This window comes from Scylla paramamosain, chromosome 41 (genome assembly GCF_035594125.1).
Source record: "Scylla paramamosain isolate STU-SP2022 chromosome 41, ASM3559412v1, whole genome shotgun sequence".
Lineage (NCBI taxonomy): Eukaryota > Metazoa > Arthropoda > Malacostraca > Decapoda > Portunidae > Scylla > Scylla paramamosain.
The window spans coordinates 9,319,467-9,334,466 of record NC_087191.1 but is presented as its reverse complement, the minus strand read 5'-3'; the positions used below and the strand labels follow the sequence as shown (position 1 = coordinate 9,334,466).

Sequence of the window (15,000 nt, the reverse complement as noted above, 5' to 3'; positions counted from 1 at the left end):
AGGAAAGAACAGACAGCAACAGCCCTACTGGGCCTAACGAGGCTGTCTGTGTGTCTATTCTACCACTACCACTACAGATTCTAAGAGTTAGAGGATGGAGGACACTAGAGATCAAGGAAGGAAAAACAGGAGAGTATAGGGAGGAGGAAAGGCTAAGATGTGATAGGAAAGGATGAAAGAGAAATTATACTATTCACTACAGTAACTATAAAAAAAATAAATTAAAAAAAAATTTAAAAAAATTATGTAGACGCAAAGTACGTTATATGAGGGGTTGCTGCGAGGTGATTGTCCAACCTTTGTTTAAAAGTTTCTATTGTGTTACTAGTAGTAGTAGTAGTAGTAGTAGTAGTAAGAGTAGTAAGAGGAGGAGGAGGAGGAGGAGGATGAGGAGGAGTAACAGTAGCAGCAGTAGTTTACCGTTATCTCTCTCTCTCTCTCTCTCTCTCTCTCTCTCTCTCTCTCTCTCTCTCTCTCTCTCTCTCTCTCTCTCTCTCTCTCTCTCTCTCTCTCTCTCTCATATTTTATCTTATTTACTCTTACCTCATTTGTTCGCTTTTTTATCATATTTTTTTTATTCCTTTCTCTCGCTCACTTCAATATTGTTACCTCGCTCTTTGTTCGATGAATCAAATTGGAAATAAAAAACACAAAACTTCCTTTGAATAGCTGGTTTGGCATACAGAGAGAGAGAGAGAGAGAGAGAGAGAGAGAGAGAGAGAGAGAGAGAGAGAGAGAGAGAGAGAGAGAGAGAGAGAGAGAGGAGAGAGGCGATTGTATAATGAAAAGCGCAGAATGCACAAGTAATCTGATGCATACACACACATACACACACACTAAGGCATACATACATATATACAAAATAGTGATAGTAATAGCAATAGTGGTAGTATTGGCAGTAGTTGTAGCAGCAGCAGCAGCAGCAGTAGCAGCAGCAGTAGTAGTAGTAGTAGTAGTAGTAGTAGTAGTAGTAGTAGTAGTAGTAGTAGTTTTATTTTTTCTTGTTTTTGTTGCTGCTTTTGTTGATATTTTAACAGTAAAAAAATACAGTAACAGTGATAGCACTTTATTGACAAAACATATACATGCAGAAATTCCACAGAAATATACAAAAATAATACTCTCGTCAAAATTTAATTAGGAAGGAGAAAAAAAAAACATTAAAAAAAAAGAAAGATTTAACGTAGAAAACCTCCGTAGAATTTTTGGGTACACACACACACACACACACACACACACACACACACACACACACACACACACACACACACACACACACACACACACGTACCCTGACTTGAAATACGAACCCCAGTCATCTCAATTCTATCACCCTTTACCTGTTTTCCATTGATTTCAGATGTCCACGATCGAGAGTGACACTTTCTTTCCTCCTGTGACAAAGAGCGTTGGAGAATACAGTGATTGGCGTCCAGGGAATAGCTTCTTTTATGTACTGGTATTGACGGGGAGTGACAAATGAATGTGGTAGTTGTGATTATTGTACGGCATTTATGAGGTTTTTGAACAAGGCGACTGGGTTGGTATTTGTTAGCGTGCAACGGAATGTGTGGTTTTTATTTCTCTTGTTTGTTGTTCTTGAATGTTTTGTTGGTAGTGTTTTTATTATTATTGTTGTTGGTGATACTGTTGGTGCCCCTGCTTCTGTTTCTTCTTCTTCTTTTTCCTCTTTTATTATTACTACTACTACTACTGCTGCTACTAATGTTTTTTTTTCTTTTTTTTTCTTCTTCAGTAACAGTATCACATCCTACCTCTAATATTCCCAGTATTGCCAACATTCCTTTTCATATTGCTCCTACTATCACTACTATCACCACCACCACCACTATTACTACTACTACTACTACTACTACTACTACTACTACTACTACTACTATTACTACACGCGTAATAAATAACACCAAAGCCAATATTCTGAGACCCACCACCACCACCACCACCACCACCACCACCACCACCACCACCACCACTACCTGAGTCGAGGACGTAAACGAGAAAGAAAATGTATGGGGGAGTCACTACTTTTAAGGCCTTGTGAAAGATAAATGAGCTGCCTTCTTTTGTAGTGAATTAGTTACTCTCTCTCTCTCTCTCTCTCTCTCTCTCTCTCTCTCTCTCTCTCTCTCTCTCTCTCTCTCTCTCTCTCTCTCTCTCTCTCTCTCTCTCTCTCTCTCTCTCTCTCTCTCTCTCTCTCTCTCTTTTGAAATACTAAAGTTTACCCTTTCCACTCGCCCCGGCCCCCCATCTCTTCGTTTTCTGTGAAGTTAAGAAATGTGTATAATTAAGTGTTTTATTTTGCCCGCACCTCTTATTAACTTGCCTTCTGTTGGCGTTGAAAAATGAGACTCACCTTTTTTTTTCCCCTCGTTTTATTCTTCAAGGTTTAAATGTAGAAGATTACTCAAGTGCTTTATTATAACGTAAGGTAATTTTCTCCCAAGTCTGAAGGAAAGCTGGTCTTGAGGATTTTTCACTGAGATGAGCAACACAGTACCACTTGGAAAAAAAAAAAAAAAAACGCTACCCAGTACAACACAAAAAAAAAAAAAGAAAAAAAAAGTAGATATTAAAAAAAAATAAATAAAACTGAAGATGAAAACCGTTATTAATTTTAAAAGTTGCTGGGGCGCGGAACAAAGAGGAAATGTCCAGGACAGAGTTATAAAAAGAAATACAATACCCAGTACAATAAATTGAAAAAAAAAACGTAGAAATTAAAAAAAAGTAACAAGACTCAATATCACAGCCATTATTAATTTCAGAAGTGGCTGGACTTCAGAACAAAGAAGAAATGTCAAGCAGTTGGTTGTGATTAAGGACAGGCGTGTCATATTTTAAGGAAAAGGTTAAAGGCAAGGTGTGTCAGATTGTAAGGAAAAAGTTAAAGGCAGGGTGGGGAAGGGACAGCTCCACTAAACTCTTCAGGAATATTAATGTAGATGGATTTTGTGTCTACCCAATAGTATTCGAGCTTCGTTGTGACGTCAGAGGAAGGAGTCTTAGTAATGGTTAGCTTAAGTTTGTCTTCATTATAGTTAACTTTTAGAGAGGAGAGAGAGAGAGAGAGAGAGAGAAGAGAGAGAGAGAGAGAGAGAGAGAGAGAGAGAGAGAGAGAGAGAGAGAGGATTAAAGAATGCAAAGAAAAAGAAAAAATAAGAAATAAATAACAAAAAAAAAATACGGGCAGGCTGACAACATAAAGACAACATTAATAAAGGTGTAAAAAAAATATTCTTAAACTCTTGCTATTTTTAATTTAAGTTATATTTTGGTTATATTTTGGCCGCGCGTAAATATTATTCATTCCCCCAATCTTTCACTCCGCTTCATCTTTGATCTCGAATATTTTTGGTAATCGTTTAGATCACCCAATATTTCATTTCCCATAACTCTTTATCGTGGGCTTGTTTCATCCAATCTCAAAATGAACTCTGAGCTATAAACGGCTTTTCCATCTTTTATCTATCCATCTATTCTCTGTTTTATCTTTTGCATTCCACTCTTTATATTTTTTTTGTTTTTCATTTGTTTTCTATATTATGGCTTTATCTGTGACACAATTCCTTCCTCTTTTGCTTTTTTTTTTTCCTTATCTATTTGAATTTGCAGTTGTTATTTGTTTTTTTCTCTTTTTATTATTTTATCTTCTTTTTTCCTGGTTTTATTCTCATTTTTTCAACTATGTTCTTATTACCATATATATTTTTTTATTTGATTTTTCTTATTTTCTTTTTCTTATTTACATTTACCCATAATACATCTTTCTTATGTTTTATTTTTTTCTTCCCTATTTCAGTCTTAACCATCTTTATCCCCATCATTTCCGCCTATATTTTTCTTTTTTTCTTTTCATTCCATTTCTTCGTTTTTATCTGCATTTACTCCTTTACCCCTATTTCTCCTTGTTACCCACTGTTCAGAATTGCCTTGACCTATTATTTATCTCGTATTTTTATTTATTTATTTTTTGTTGTGTGTTTTTTTTTGTCCTCAATGCCACGATAAACTGAAGGTGTTTTTGTTCCACTAAGCTTTTTGATGTTACTGACACACTTTCTCGTGTCTCTTGGCTTTTTTTGTGTGTGTGTGCGTGTATTTCTTCGTTCCTAGCAGAGTGTGTGTGTGTGTGTGTGTGTGTGTGTGTGTGTGTGTGTGTGTGTGTGTGTGTGTGAGTGTGTGTGTGTGTGTGTGTTTCTTCTTTATTTCTTTTTTTTTCTTTTTCTTTTTTTCATTTTTTGGGAGGATTATGTATGTGGTACTGTGTGTGTGTGTGTGTGTGTGTGTGTGTGTGTGTGTGTGTGTGTGTGTTCTGAACTTTTTTTTTATCACAAACGTTTCTCATTCTCATTTTTTTTTCCCTTTTTCTTATTTTCTCCTACTTCTTTCACCATTGTGTGTTTACGTAATCCCTCAACTATTAACTTTTGTCTTCCAGTTCTAGGTTACGAACTAACCACATTAAAAAAAATAAGTAATCAAGCATTCATCCCATTTTCTCGATCATTCCTCCCTTTTCTGGTAAGCTCTGGAACTCCCTACCTGCTCTTGTATTTCCTCCTTCCTATGACTTAAACTATTTTTAAGAGAGAGGTTTCATGACACTTATCCTCCAGTTTTTTTTTATCACCGTTTTTTTATCAATGTTAAGGGACTGGCGCCTCGATGGACCTTTTTTTCTTAGGTTTTTGTCCTTAGCCAGTACCTCTCTTACATAAGAAGGTAAAGGTTTATTGTTAAAGGCAGTACATGCTGTAACATAGAAGTATCATCTGTAATAGCCATGGTCCATCAAGCTGACGTTACAAGGTTTGGCGATTTATTTACGTACATTACTAAAAGGCGTGGAAGGCTTGATTAGTTTCTGCTAAATTTGTATACATAAAAAAAAATAAATAAAATAAAAAACGAACTAGGTGTTGAAATCTTAATAAGTTTCTGCTAAATTTGTATCCATAAAAAAAAATGAACTAAAATCTAAGGATATTACCTAAACAAGGTAATTTAATTGCATTAAGTACATTTCTTTTGAGTTGCGTTCTGTGAATACAACTGCTCTCTTCATGGTATTTCCCCCGCATTGTCTTTTCCTGGAATGACCGCCACGTCCCTCAAATTCAAAGGCTTCTTTTTCATTGGTGCTCCTGATGCAGATTATCCGCTTTCACTGTGTTTTCTGTTCTTCGTCTGAATGTTTCTTTTTATATCCAAGCTTATTTATAACTTTTTTGGCCTCATAAGTGGTTTCCTTTCTCTAAATCCAAATTCTTCTCTGCTGCAGTATTGAATAATTATTGTTCTTTTAGTTTTACGTATAAGATAGCGTGTATTTTTGTTACAAATCCATTTTTAGTCTTCAGTATTAAGTTATTATTATTATTATTATTATTATTATTATTATTATTATTATTATTATTATTATTATTATTATTATTATTTTATTTCTATGCTGTGATCACTTTCTGTTTGCACCTTACCATTTTCTCCTGCGACTTTCCTTCTATACGTGTGTAATGTTCATTCTCGACCCTTTTTTTACGTCTTCATTATTAGGTGAAATACTCCTGAGCTTCACTGTGAGGCCTACATATTCTCTGGAACCTTTTCCTCTCACTGTACACAACTGTTTTCTTTCATTTAACATTGTGTGTCGATTCATCCTTACGTCACAAAAGCGTGTGTATTTTTCATTACAAATCAATATTAGAACATTGCTCTTAACGTCTTAAGGTTTGATAAGGTTAGATCTCAAAAAGAAATAGCAAGAAAGTGGTTCATGAATCAAGCAGTAGATGACTAGGATGCTTTCTGTATAGTCGGGGTGTTAGTGCCGCGCATTAGGCAGCTTTAAAAGAAAATTAGATGAATTTATCAATACGAATGGACAGGTTCATATATGTACGTATTTTTTATACAGGAGCCGTCACGTGTAGGCCTAACGGTTTCTTGTACTTATTATTGAGTTCATATGCCTCTTTATATGTTTGTCAACAAATCTCTTCTCTGAAAACATTTCCTCTTTCCGGTACAAGACGGTATTACACGTAAGCTCATATGTACATTCTAACAAGACTGTATCCCACGTAAGCTCATATGTACATTATAACAAGACTGTATCCCACGTAGGCTTATATCTACGTTCTATCATGTGATTTTCTCTCTTTTTCGCTCCTTTCCTCCCGCCCTCGTGCGAGTTTCCTATCATTTTCCCTCCGCCCGCTTCGTTGCTTGGAAGGAAAGAGACGTTTTATCACCTGCCTTCAGTCACTCAGTCTCTCAGTCACTCGCGTCCTCGGGTTTAAGTGGCTGGGTGGGGGCTGTCTTCGGAGGCTGCTGATGGAAAGGCTTTTGTCATTAAATTCCCGGTTTCCCCGCTCGGCCTAACTTCAAAAACGAGCATTAATCTTTGACTTTTGGCGCCTCCATAAATCACACTCAAGCCTCGGGTGAGAGATGGATGAAAAACAGGGTGTTGGCGTGTGTGGGGGAGAGAAAAGTGTACGTGAGTGAGGAAGGGAGAAGCGGGATGAAAATTGTATGAAAGTTGTAAAGTTGAAGGTTGGGAGTTATTTCTATATGTGGAGGAGAATATATTTGGACTTCCTTAATCAAACCACGATGTGTTGTTTAGAAGGAAATGCCGGGGCGGAAAATGAGAGTTTGTATTGCTGTATACGACGAAACATGAGATCAGAATAATCAGTGGAAATATATTTACGTACCTGTTTTGTCTATTCAGAGAAGCCATTTTGCGTTAGAAGGAATATGTAATAGCAACGAAAAATGTGAGATCATAATTATCTCTTTTTTGGTCATGCTGGAGAATGTGAAGTTGAAATGCGTGATGAAAAATAATTATGTAATAACTGTAATGGCTCTTTCATGAATCCATTTGGCGTTGTACAGAAAACATTAGTGGAATATGTGAATTTATATTCCTTTTGAAATTTTGTGGTGAAATATTATGGTAAAATACATAATAATTGAAAAAAAATGCTAGTACTTTATAAATGAAGGAATTGTAAGACATATTGAAGGAATTTATTATAGATTTTATAGAAGGAATCATTGGACTCAAAATCATGTAAATATTTCAAACACAACGTGGATAAGTTTAAGGATGAAATAATTATTGCTTTTCTTTTAAGTATACATATACATTTTTTTTTTTCCCCAACATAAAAGGCGTGGAGGAAATGAATTTAATGCAGCGTGAATGCCCTGGAAACACTTTCTCTTCACTTCAATCAAATATGTTTATTTACCAACATTTTATGGAGAGAGAGTCATAACAAGGTGTGTGTAAATAAAAGGTAGTTCATATTTCCATTAAGCTTTATGGTGATATAAGGGAGTTGAGATTCTCAGTAATAAATGTAAGTATGGTTGTCATAGAAACTGTTATCATGTCGTGCTGCTTGGGATTAAAAAAAAAAAAAAATTAGAAAACCACCTTCACGCATCACGTCACATCTTGTTTCTTCATGCCCTCAACTCAGACTGTGTTCTGGAAAATTCTTCATATTTTTTTTTTTTTTTTCAGAATGTTTGATATATCATCCAAAACTGTTAGATTTTTTTTTTTTCGTAAATGTTTGGTATATTGTCGAAATTTCTTTTATTTTTTTGTTACCTAAGAGTTGCTCAGGCAAAATTGAACAAAAGGGCAGTAAGAGCCCCAGTAAAGGAGCAGGTCCCCAGAGAGCAGAGCTAAGAGGATCAGCCAAAATTAGAGAAGTTTCTTGGAAATTGTCAAATTGTTTAGTCTATTAGCAAAAATTGTACCATATGTTTTCCGGATGTTTAATGTATTGCATGAAATTATTTGCTCTTTTGTAAAAACGTTACGTATATTATACAAAATAGTTTGATATGTTCTGGAAAACGTTCAGTGTAATGCTTAGAATTGCTTCATGTACGAGTATTGTAGGAATGTTTCAGACAAAGATCAGTACGAGACACTTAATCTTTACTCTCTTACCTCCAAATCATCTTGATATTTACGGACCCCTTGACACAAAACAGTTCACAAGTCCATACATAATTTCTATTCGACATTCGACCCCTGTACATGACATTCACTCAACATTCTCACATAAATCCTTAAGGCGACTAGCGCGTTTCATCTACACGCCGTTCATGTATTGATTTCTGTTGGATTCGTAGATTTTTATTTATTTATTTATTTTCTGTAAGGGCGGCACTGGATAAGGGCAACAGGAACCTCGAAAAATAAGGCCCGCTTGAGTGCCGATGCCCAAAGTGAGATGGAAAAGAACCATAAAAAAATTGGATGATGAAATAAACTTTCAGCCGTTACTTGCGGCGAGTACAAACCAATACTTCCCTCACTCACCACCTACCTCGCGTCACCTGCTCAGCGAGTTACTGGTATTCAAAGATGCGTTAAATTCGTGCTTGTGTTTGTTGATACTTGTCAGGCGGATGGGGGTAATTTTAATCATATCCCTTACACTTTGTCCTCCGCTGATGTGGTGAGGAGACAGCCAGACAGCCGAGGGGAAGAGAACTCCAGGAAAGGTGAACGTCCTGATGTCTCGCTCGCTCTCCTCACATCATTAAGGGGACACGAGCGAAAGGCAAGAAGTAAAAGCAAATATTGAGTAGCCTGAGTAATGAGATTGGGCGGAGTTGTAAAAGTGACGCCACAACTTTTTTTTTTATATATTCGCAACATTTTTTTTTTATTTCATTTATTTTATTTGTAGATTTCATTCATGATTTGCATTTGGCGGCGGATGATTTCATGTTATTTAATCAAAGTTTACAGCGGCAAAATAACTTATGCATTCAGACACATGTATACGAAATTCATACATACATACGTACATACATGCCCGCCCTCAAACCTACCGTGTGTGTGTGTGTGTGTGTGTGTGTGTGTGTGTGTGTGTGTGTGTGTGTGTGTGTGTGTGTGTGTGTGTGTGTGTGTGTGTGTAATGCGTGGCAGGGTACAAGAAGACGACGACAAGGCAGTGGAGAAGAAGGAGGAAGAGGAGAAGGAAGAAGAAGAAAAAGAAGAGGAAGAGGAATGGGAAGAGGAAGAGGAAGACAAGAAGCAGGAGAAGAAGGAAGAGGAGAAAGAAGAACAAGATCAAGGTGAAGAAGAGGAAGAAGAAGAAGAAAAAAAAAGACTAGAAGGAAGGACAGGACAGGAAGAAGGAGAACGAAAGGAAGAAGAGGAAAAATAAGATACGAAGAAGAAAGGGAAAGAAGAGGAGGAGGAGAAGGAGGAAGAAAAGAACCTATACACTAAACTTAGGAGTAAGAGAAAAAGACAAACATTATTGAGAGAGAGAGAGAGAGAGAGAGAGAGAGAGAGAGAGAGAGAGAGAGAGAGAGAGAGAGAGAGAGAGAGAGAGAGAGAGAGCCACTTTTACCTGCGGGAGATACAGACACACTCAGCCGACACATCATTATAATACAAGCAACACTGCCACCAACACAGCGCTGAGAACTGGCTGAGATTCAAGAAAATTGTGTTCCCTTGCCTTTATGCATACACTTCTCCTCCTCCTCCTCCTCCTCCTCCTCCTCCTCCTCCTCCTTCTTCTCCTTGTCCTATTTCTCCTCCAAGTTTTCTCTCCTACCTTTTCTTCCTTCTCCTCTTCAAGTTCTTTTATTTTGTTCCCTCCTAGTGTTTCCGTATCTTCTTTCCTTGTTTTTTTTTTGTTTCTTTTCCCTTCTTCTTCTTCTTCTTCTTCTTCTTCTTCTTCTTCTTCTTCTTCTTCTTCTTCTTCTTCTTCTTCTTCTTCTTCTTCTTCTTCTTCTTCTTCTTCTTCTTCTTCTTCTTCTTCTTCTTCTTCTTCTTCTTCTTCTTCTTCTTCTTCTTCTTCTTCTTCTTCTTTGTCTTCTTCTTCTTCTTCTTCTTCTTCTTCTTCTTCTTCTTCTTCTTCTTCTTCTTCTTCTTCTGCTCCTCCTCCTCCTCCTCCTCCTCCTCCTCCTCCTCCTACTGCTCCTCCTCCTCCTCCTCCTCCTCCTCCTCCTCCTCCTCCTTTCCGTGATGGAGCAATACCACTCAAACATCTCAAACAACTCAAAAGCAAAACAAATTGGGGAGAAAAGAAAAACAGTGTATTTTCAGAAATTCTTGCAAATATCGACGCCAGACGCTTCCTGTAACAAAGACTTCAGCTGTAATACCAAACGGAACACTGGGAGGGAAAGATAACGTGTTTACATTTTTTTTTTTTAAGTAATTTATAAAAGCTTTGTCTGTCTTCATGAGGGTGACATAACTTAAGGCTGCCTATCTCAGAAGGAAGGGAGGATAAGGGTATTTAAATGGGTAAAATGAATGAACAAGGGTGATATAAGTGACGTTTTCTCTGTAAACAATCAGGACAGGACTCGAGGTAGTGGATGTAAGCTAGATAAGTTTAGGTTTAGGAAAGAGATTGGTAGAAACTGATTCACGAACGGAGTAGCGGATGAGTGGAATAGTCTTAGCAGTCATGTGGTCAGCGCCAACACGCGAGGTAGTTTCAATAGAAGGTTCTGTGATTATATGGATACAGAAGACAAATGGTGATGAGAAGGTTGGCAAATTTTGTGGAGAATGTTCATGCTTAGTACAGGAATTTCCCTTTTCCAGCTACTTTAAATCTTATGTTTATGTAAGATATTTTGTAGCGTCGTGAAGAATCTAAGGAACAGAATGGATAGATATAATAACACGTGCAGGACAAACCCAATAACTGCATCATTGGGTAACCACACAAAGCAAGGCGTGGCTCACCTTACAGTGATGCCTGCAGGGTGGATACAGAATTCAGGCATGTACAAACACTGGTGGCGGTGCGTCACTCTCGCATAAAAGGAAGTGTGGAGACATTGCCCAACACACCACAGGGAGAATTCAGTGCCGGATGTATCTTGCCGTGCCAGACAATATTTAGTAGTGAAAGGGAGAACAGAATCAGCGGCGGTGTTGTCCTGTGTTTCCGTAACTCGCTGCATCCAATATCAGTGAACGCAGAGGCCTTTGTTAACGTTTGGGTCTCTATTGAAGGTCAAAACAAATCTTGTAACGCAATGCTATGTCAGTAAACCTTCAGGAAATGTTTAGTTGTGAAAGGGAAAATATAATAAACGGGTGCATTATTCTCTATGGTTGTAACTCAATGTATTCAATGTCACTGAACACAAAGCCTTTATTAACCTGAGGGATCTTTATTGAAGGTGAATGTAAATCTTGTAACGAGAGTCTTGTCAACAGACCGTCATGACAGGCTGCAAACATGCCTGAATTAACTTTGAAACACGTATTTCCTTGTGGGGGTCGTCGTCATGGGTGACTGTAATCCTTTCACGCCGCCTTCCTTCCTTACAGTATAGAAAAGATTGGTGACAGGTTTTTAAATATCACATCCTGATTTATAAAAACATTAATAAAAAAAATAAGTTCAATATAAAGAGCTTCATAGGCGCCTTCTCACTAAGCTGCCCGACGGTGACTTCCTTTGTGTTCCTTTGTGTTTCCCCTTTTCCTTTTTACCGCGTTCTGTTATGTTATGTTCCTCTTCCTCATCCTCCTCCTCCTCTTCCTCTTCGTTCTCCTTCTTCTTCTCTTCCTCCTATTTCTCCTCCTCCACATCCTCATTTTCCATTCCTTTCTTCATTTTTACCTTATCTTTATTCCTTCCTTCCTTCCTTCCACGTTGTTGTAACTTTTTTCATGTTTATCCACTCATGAATTTCATTCCACTTTCCGCTGCTGTTCATTTTCGCGCTTTTTCTCCTCTTTCTCCTCCTCCTTTTTCTCCTCCTCCTCCTCCTCCTCCTCCTCCTCCTCCTCCTCCTCCTCCTCCGTGCTCTCCTGCTGCGTAACTTCTTTGCAGATAAACATAAGGCGGTACATTTTTGTGCTCTTTGTCGTATCCAGTTGTTATTATTTCCCTTACGATGCTCTCACCTGATGCAGCGAGAATTTACATACATGTTTTCTAATTTCACCCCACCGGCGCTGTGTCTGGGTGGCCATTGGGGAGGGTGTTCCTGTGGTGACCCCCGTGGAATGTTTAAGTTGATTGTCCTGTTTTTTATGTAGATTCTGTAGTGAGTCAGTTTGTCCAGGTGAGTTGTTTAGTTATACGGTGAGGGAGGAAGGTATGTGGAATGTCAGGTGAGTTAGTTAACCTCGCTAAAGGTATTTTGTTACCTGCTAATTTTAGACTGCATCTTGTGTTCACCTCTTACATTACCTCCTTACAACTCCTCTTCCGCAGCCCTCCCGCTCCTCCACCACCACCCCCCATCTGCACCTCCTGTCACCACCTCTCATGTTACGTCTCATCTTAAGTCCAAAGAGCCAAAGAGCAGGGAGGCGAGGGGAGACAAGACAAGCTGGAGACATGATACAAGTCGTGAAAATGTTTAAGAAGTTCGACATCAGTGATCAGCCGAGTTCCTTGCCCTCAGAAGCAATACTGCGCCCGCGACACAAAGGCCTCGCATCCCCGCTGACCCAAAACCCGCTAACAAAAGGAATCGCGGTGTTTTTTTCCTATGTCACGTGGCTGTGCGGAGTTTGTAAGTCTTCGGGACGTGACTGGTAGATCGCTCACGTCACGGAGAATGTTGTTTACGAAATGTCTTTTTTTTGGGGGGGATTGTGAGTGTTTTGTTGATTTGATTGTGTGTTGTGTGTGTGTGTGTGTGTTGGTGTTTTTGTATCGTTTTATGTTTTAATTTCGTAAGTGTTTTGTGTTTCAGTGCGCTTTTTATTTCGTCTAACTGAGCTGAAAGTGATTGTTTCTGTTAATTTTTTCATAAGTATAGTGTGTCATCAATACTTATTATCATCATTATTATTCACTCTTCTTATTACTTGCATTATTTTTTTTTTATTCTATATATGAACTATTCTATCCAATCCTTTCTCTTCTATTACTTCTTTTTATTCTTCATATCTGTAACTTTTCATCACTACTCCATTTTTTACGTTTGCTGTTCACTTTTTTTTTCTTATTTGCATTCATTTTTTTCGATACATTCATTCTTAAAATCCAGTCTTTTTTTTTATAAGTAGTAGAATCTATTTTCTGAAGAACACTTACTTAGTCGTCTAGTTAAAAAAAAAAAAATGTTCCTGTAATCTCTAATAAACTGATACTCTTGCCAGTGTGCGTGTGTGTGTGTGTGTGTGTGTGTGTGTGTGGTGGGTGGGTGGGGAGGAGCCTTCTCTCTTCCACATTCAGGTCTCACTCTGCCAGTAAAGATACACAGAGCTCCTCTCACGAACTTCATAAGCCAATAAACATTCTCTAACTTATTATTCATACTGTCCTTCTCTCCTCTTTCTCGACCTCTTCCTCTTCGTCTTCTTCATTCTTCTCATTCTTCATCTCCTCAGTTTCCTTCTTATCTTTATTCTTGTCACTGTTAACATTTTTACTGAAGTTCTCTTTTCATTTCTTACTCCTTGTCCTTGTCCTCCTTCTCTTCTTCCTCCTTTTTTTCTTCTCCCATTTCCTTCTCTCTCTCTTCTTATCTTCTTCATCGTTTTCTGTCTCAGTTTCATTCCTATTTTTATTCTAGTCACTGTTATTACTTTCCTCTTTTTCTCCTCGTCCTTCTTCTATTTTTTTCTTCTCATATTACTCTTCCTCTTATCCTATCTTATCTCTCTCTCTATCTCCTCTTTCCTTCTTCTTTCTGTCACCTATCATTTTTGCTGAAGTCCTCTTTTTCTCCTCGTTCTCTTCGTCCCCATTCTTCTTTTCTTCTCCCGTATTACCATTCCTCTTATCCTCTCCTCTTTCTCTCCTCCTTCCTTATCAAATTGTCATTCATCTTCTTTTATTGGTGTTTTCCTCCTCCTCCTCCTCCTCCTCCTCCTCCTCCTCCTTCTCCTCCTCCTCCTCCTCCTCCTCCTCCTCCTCCTCCTCCTCCTCCTCCTCCTCCCCTCTCCACTTGCAGTACCTTCCCTCTTATCCTATCTCCTCCCTCCGTCTTTCTGTCTCTTTCTCCTCCATCTTTATCGTCTCTTGCAATCTTATCTCTGCGTCCTCAAGGCGAAATGTTGAAGAACCGAACACACACACACACACACACACACACACACACACACACACACACACACACACACACACACACACACACACACACACACACACACACACGACAAGGGCTCCAGAGTAGAATCTCGAAATCCTACGTACTACACACACACACACACACACACACACACACACACACACACACACACACACACACACACACACACACACGAAGCAAAATCACCCGCGGGCGTAAAACACTTGGTAGATTTGGCGAGAGTTTCCAGTCCAAGAGGTGAGCGAGTCCTTGAAAGTAACGTAATGCGAAGGAAAAAAGGGAAAAATATTGTGTTTTCCATAAATCTCCTTTCATAATTTTTCTTTGTTTTTTTCCTCTTTTTTTATGTTATCTTTTTATTCATCTCGTGTGTACTTGAATGTTTTGAAAGAATGGAGAATGGGAGAGAGAGAGAGAGAGAGAGAGAGAGAGAGAGAGAGAGAGAGAGAGAGAGAGAGAGAGAGAGTGATAGTGGTAGATGTTGTGGCGTTGGAGGAAGAAGATCAATGAACTTGCCCTGGGGGAGAGAGAGAGAGAGAGAGAGAGAGAGAGAGAGAGAGAGAGAGAGAGAGAGGAGAGGAGAGGAGAGGAAGGAAGGAGGAAATGAGGAGACTGACGTGGAGGGAACCATCAATTGAAGTCATTTATGTGTGAAGTATTCTCTCTCTCTCTCTCTCTCTCTCTCTCTCTCTCTCTCTCTCTCTCTCTCTCTCTCTCTCTCTCTCTCTCTCTCTCTCTCTCTCTCTCTCCTCAATATGCTCTACTTTATTATATCTTTTACTACGAACACAAGAACAACAATTACTACTACTACTACTACTACTACTACTACTACTACTACTACTACTACTACTACTACTACTACTACTACTACTACTACTACTACTACCACCACCACCA

At 38.5% G+C, this 15,000-nt stretch overlaps 1 protein-coding gene across 4 annotated transcripts in view; it reads left to right on the top strand.

Moving 5' to 3' along the window:
• Nucleotides 1-15,000, top strand: part of LOC135092941 (uncharacterized) — a 393,086-nt gene that overhangs the window by 331,685 nt on the left and 46,401 nt on the right. For 2 of the 4 annotated variants that reach the window (XM_063991756.1, XM_063991753.1), the window contains one exon: nucleotides 12,270-12,967. The exons of 1 other annotated variant lie outside the window; for it this stretch is intronic. In XM_063991756.1, coding sequence (XP_063847826.1) covers nucleotides 12,270-12,342 — 73 coding nt within the window. In that variant the 3' untranslated portion in view covers nucleotides 12,343-12,967. Of the gene's footprint in view, nucleotides 1-1,360; nucleotides 3,069-12,269; nucleotides 12,968-15,000 lie in introns of those variants that run through there. One more of the 4 variants, XM_063991755.1, reaches the window with a different exon arrangement.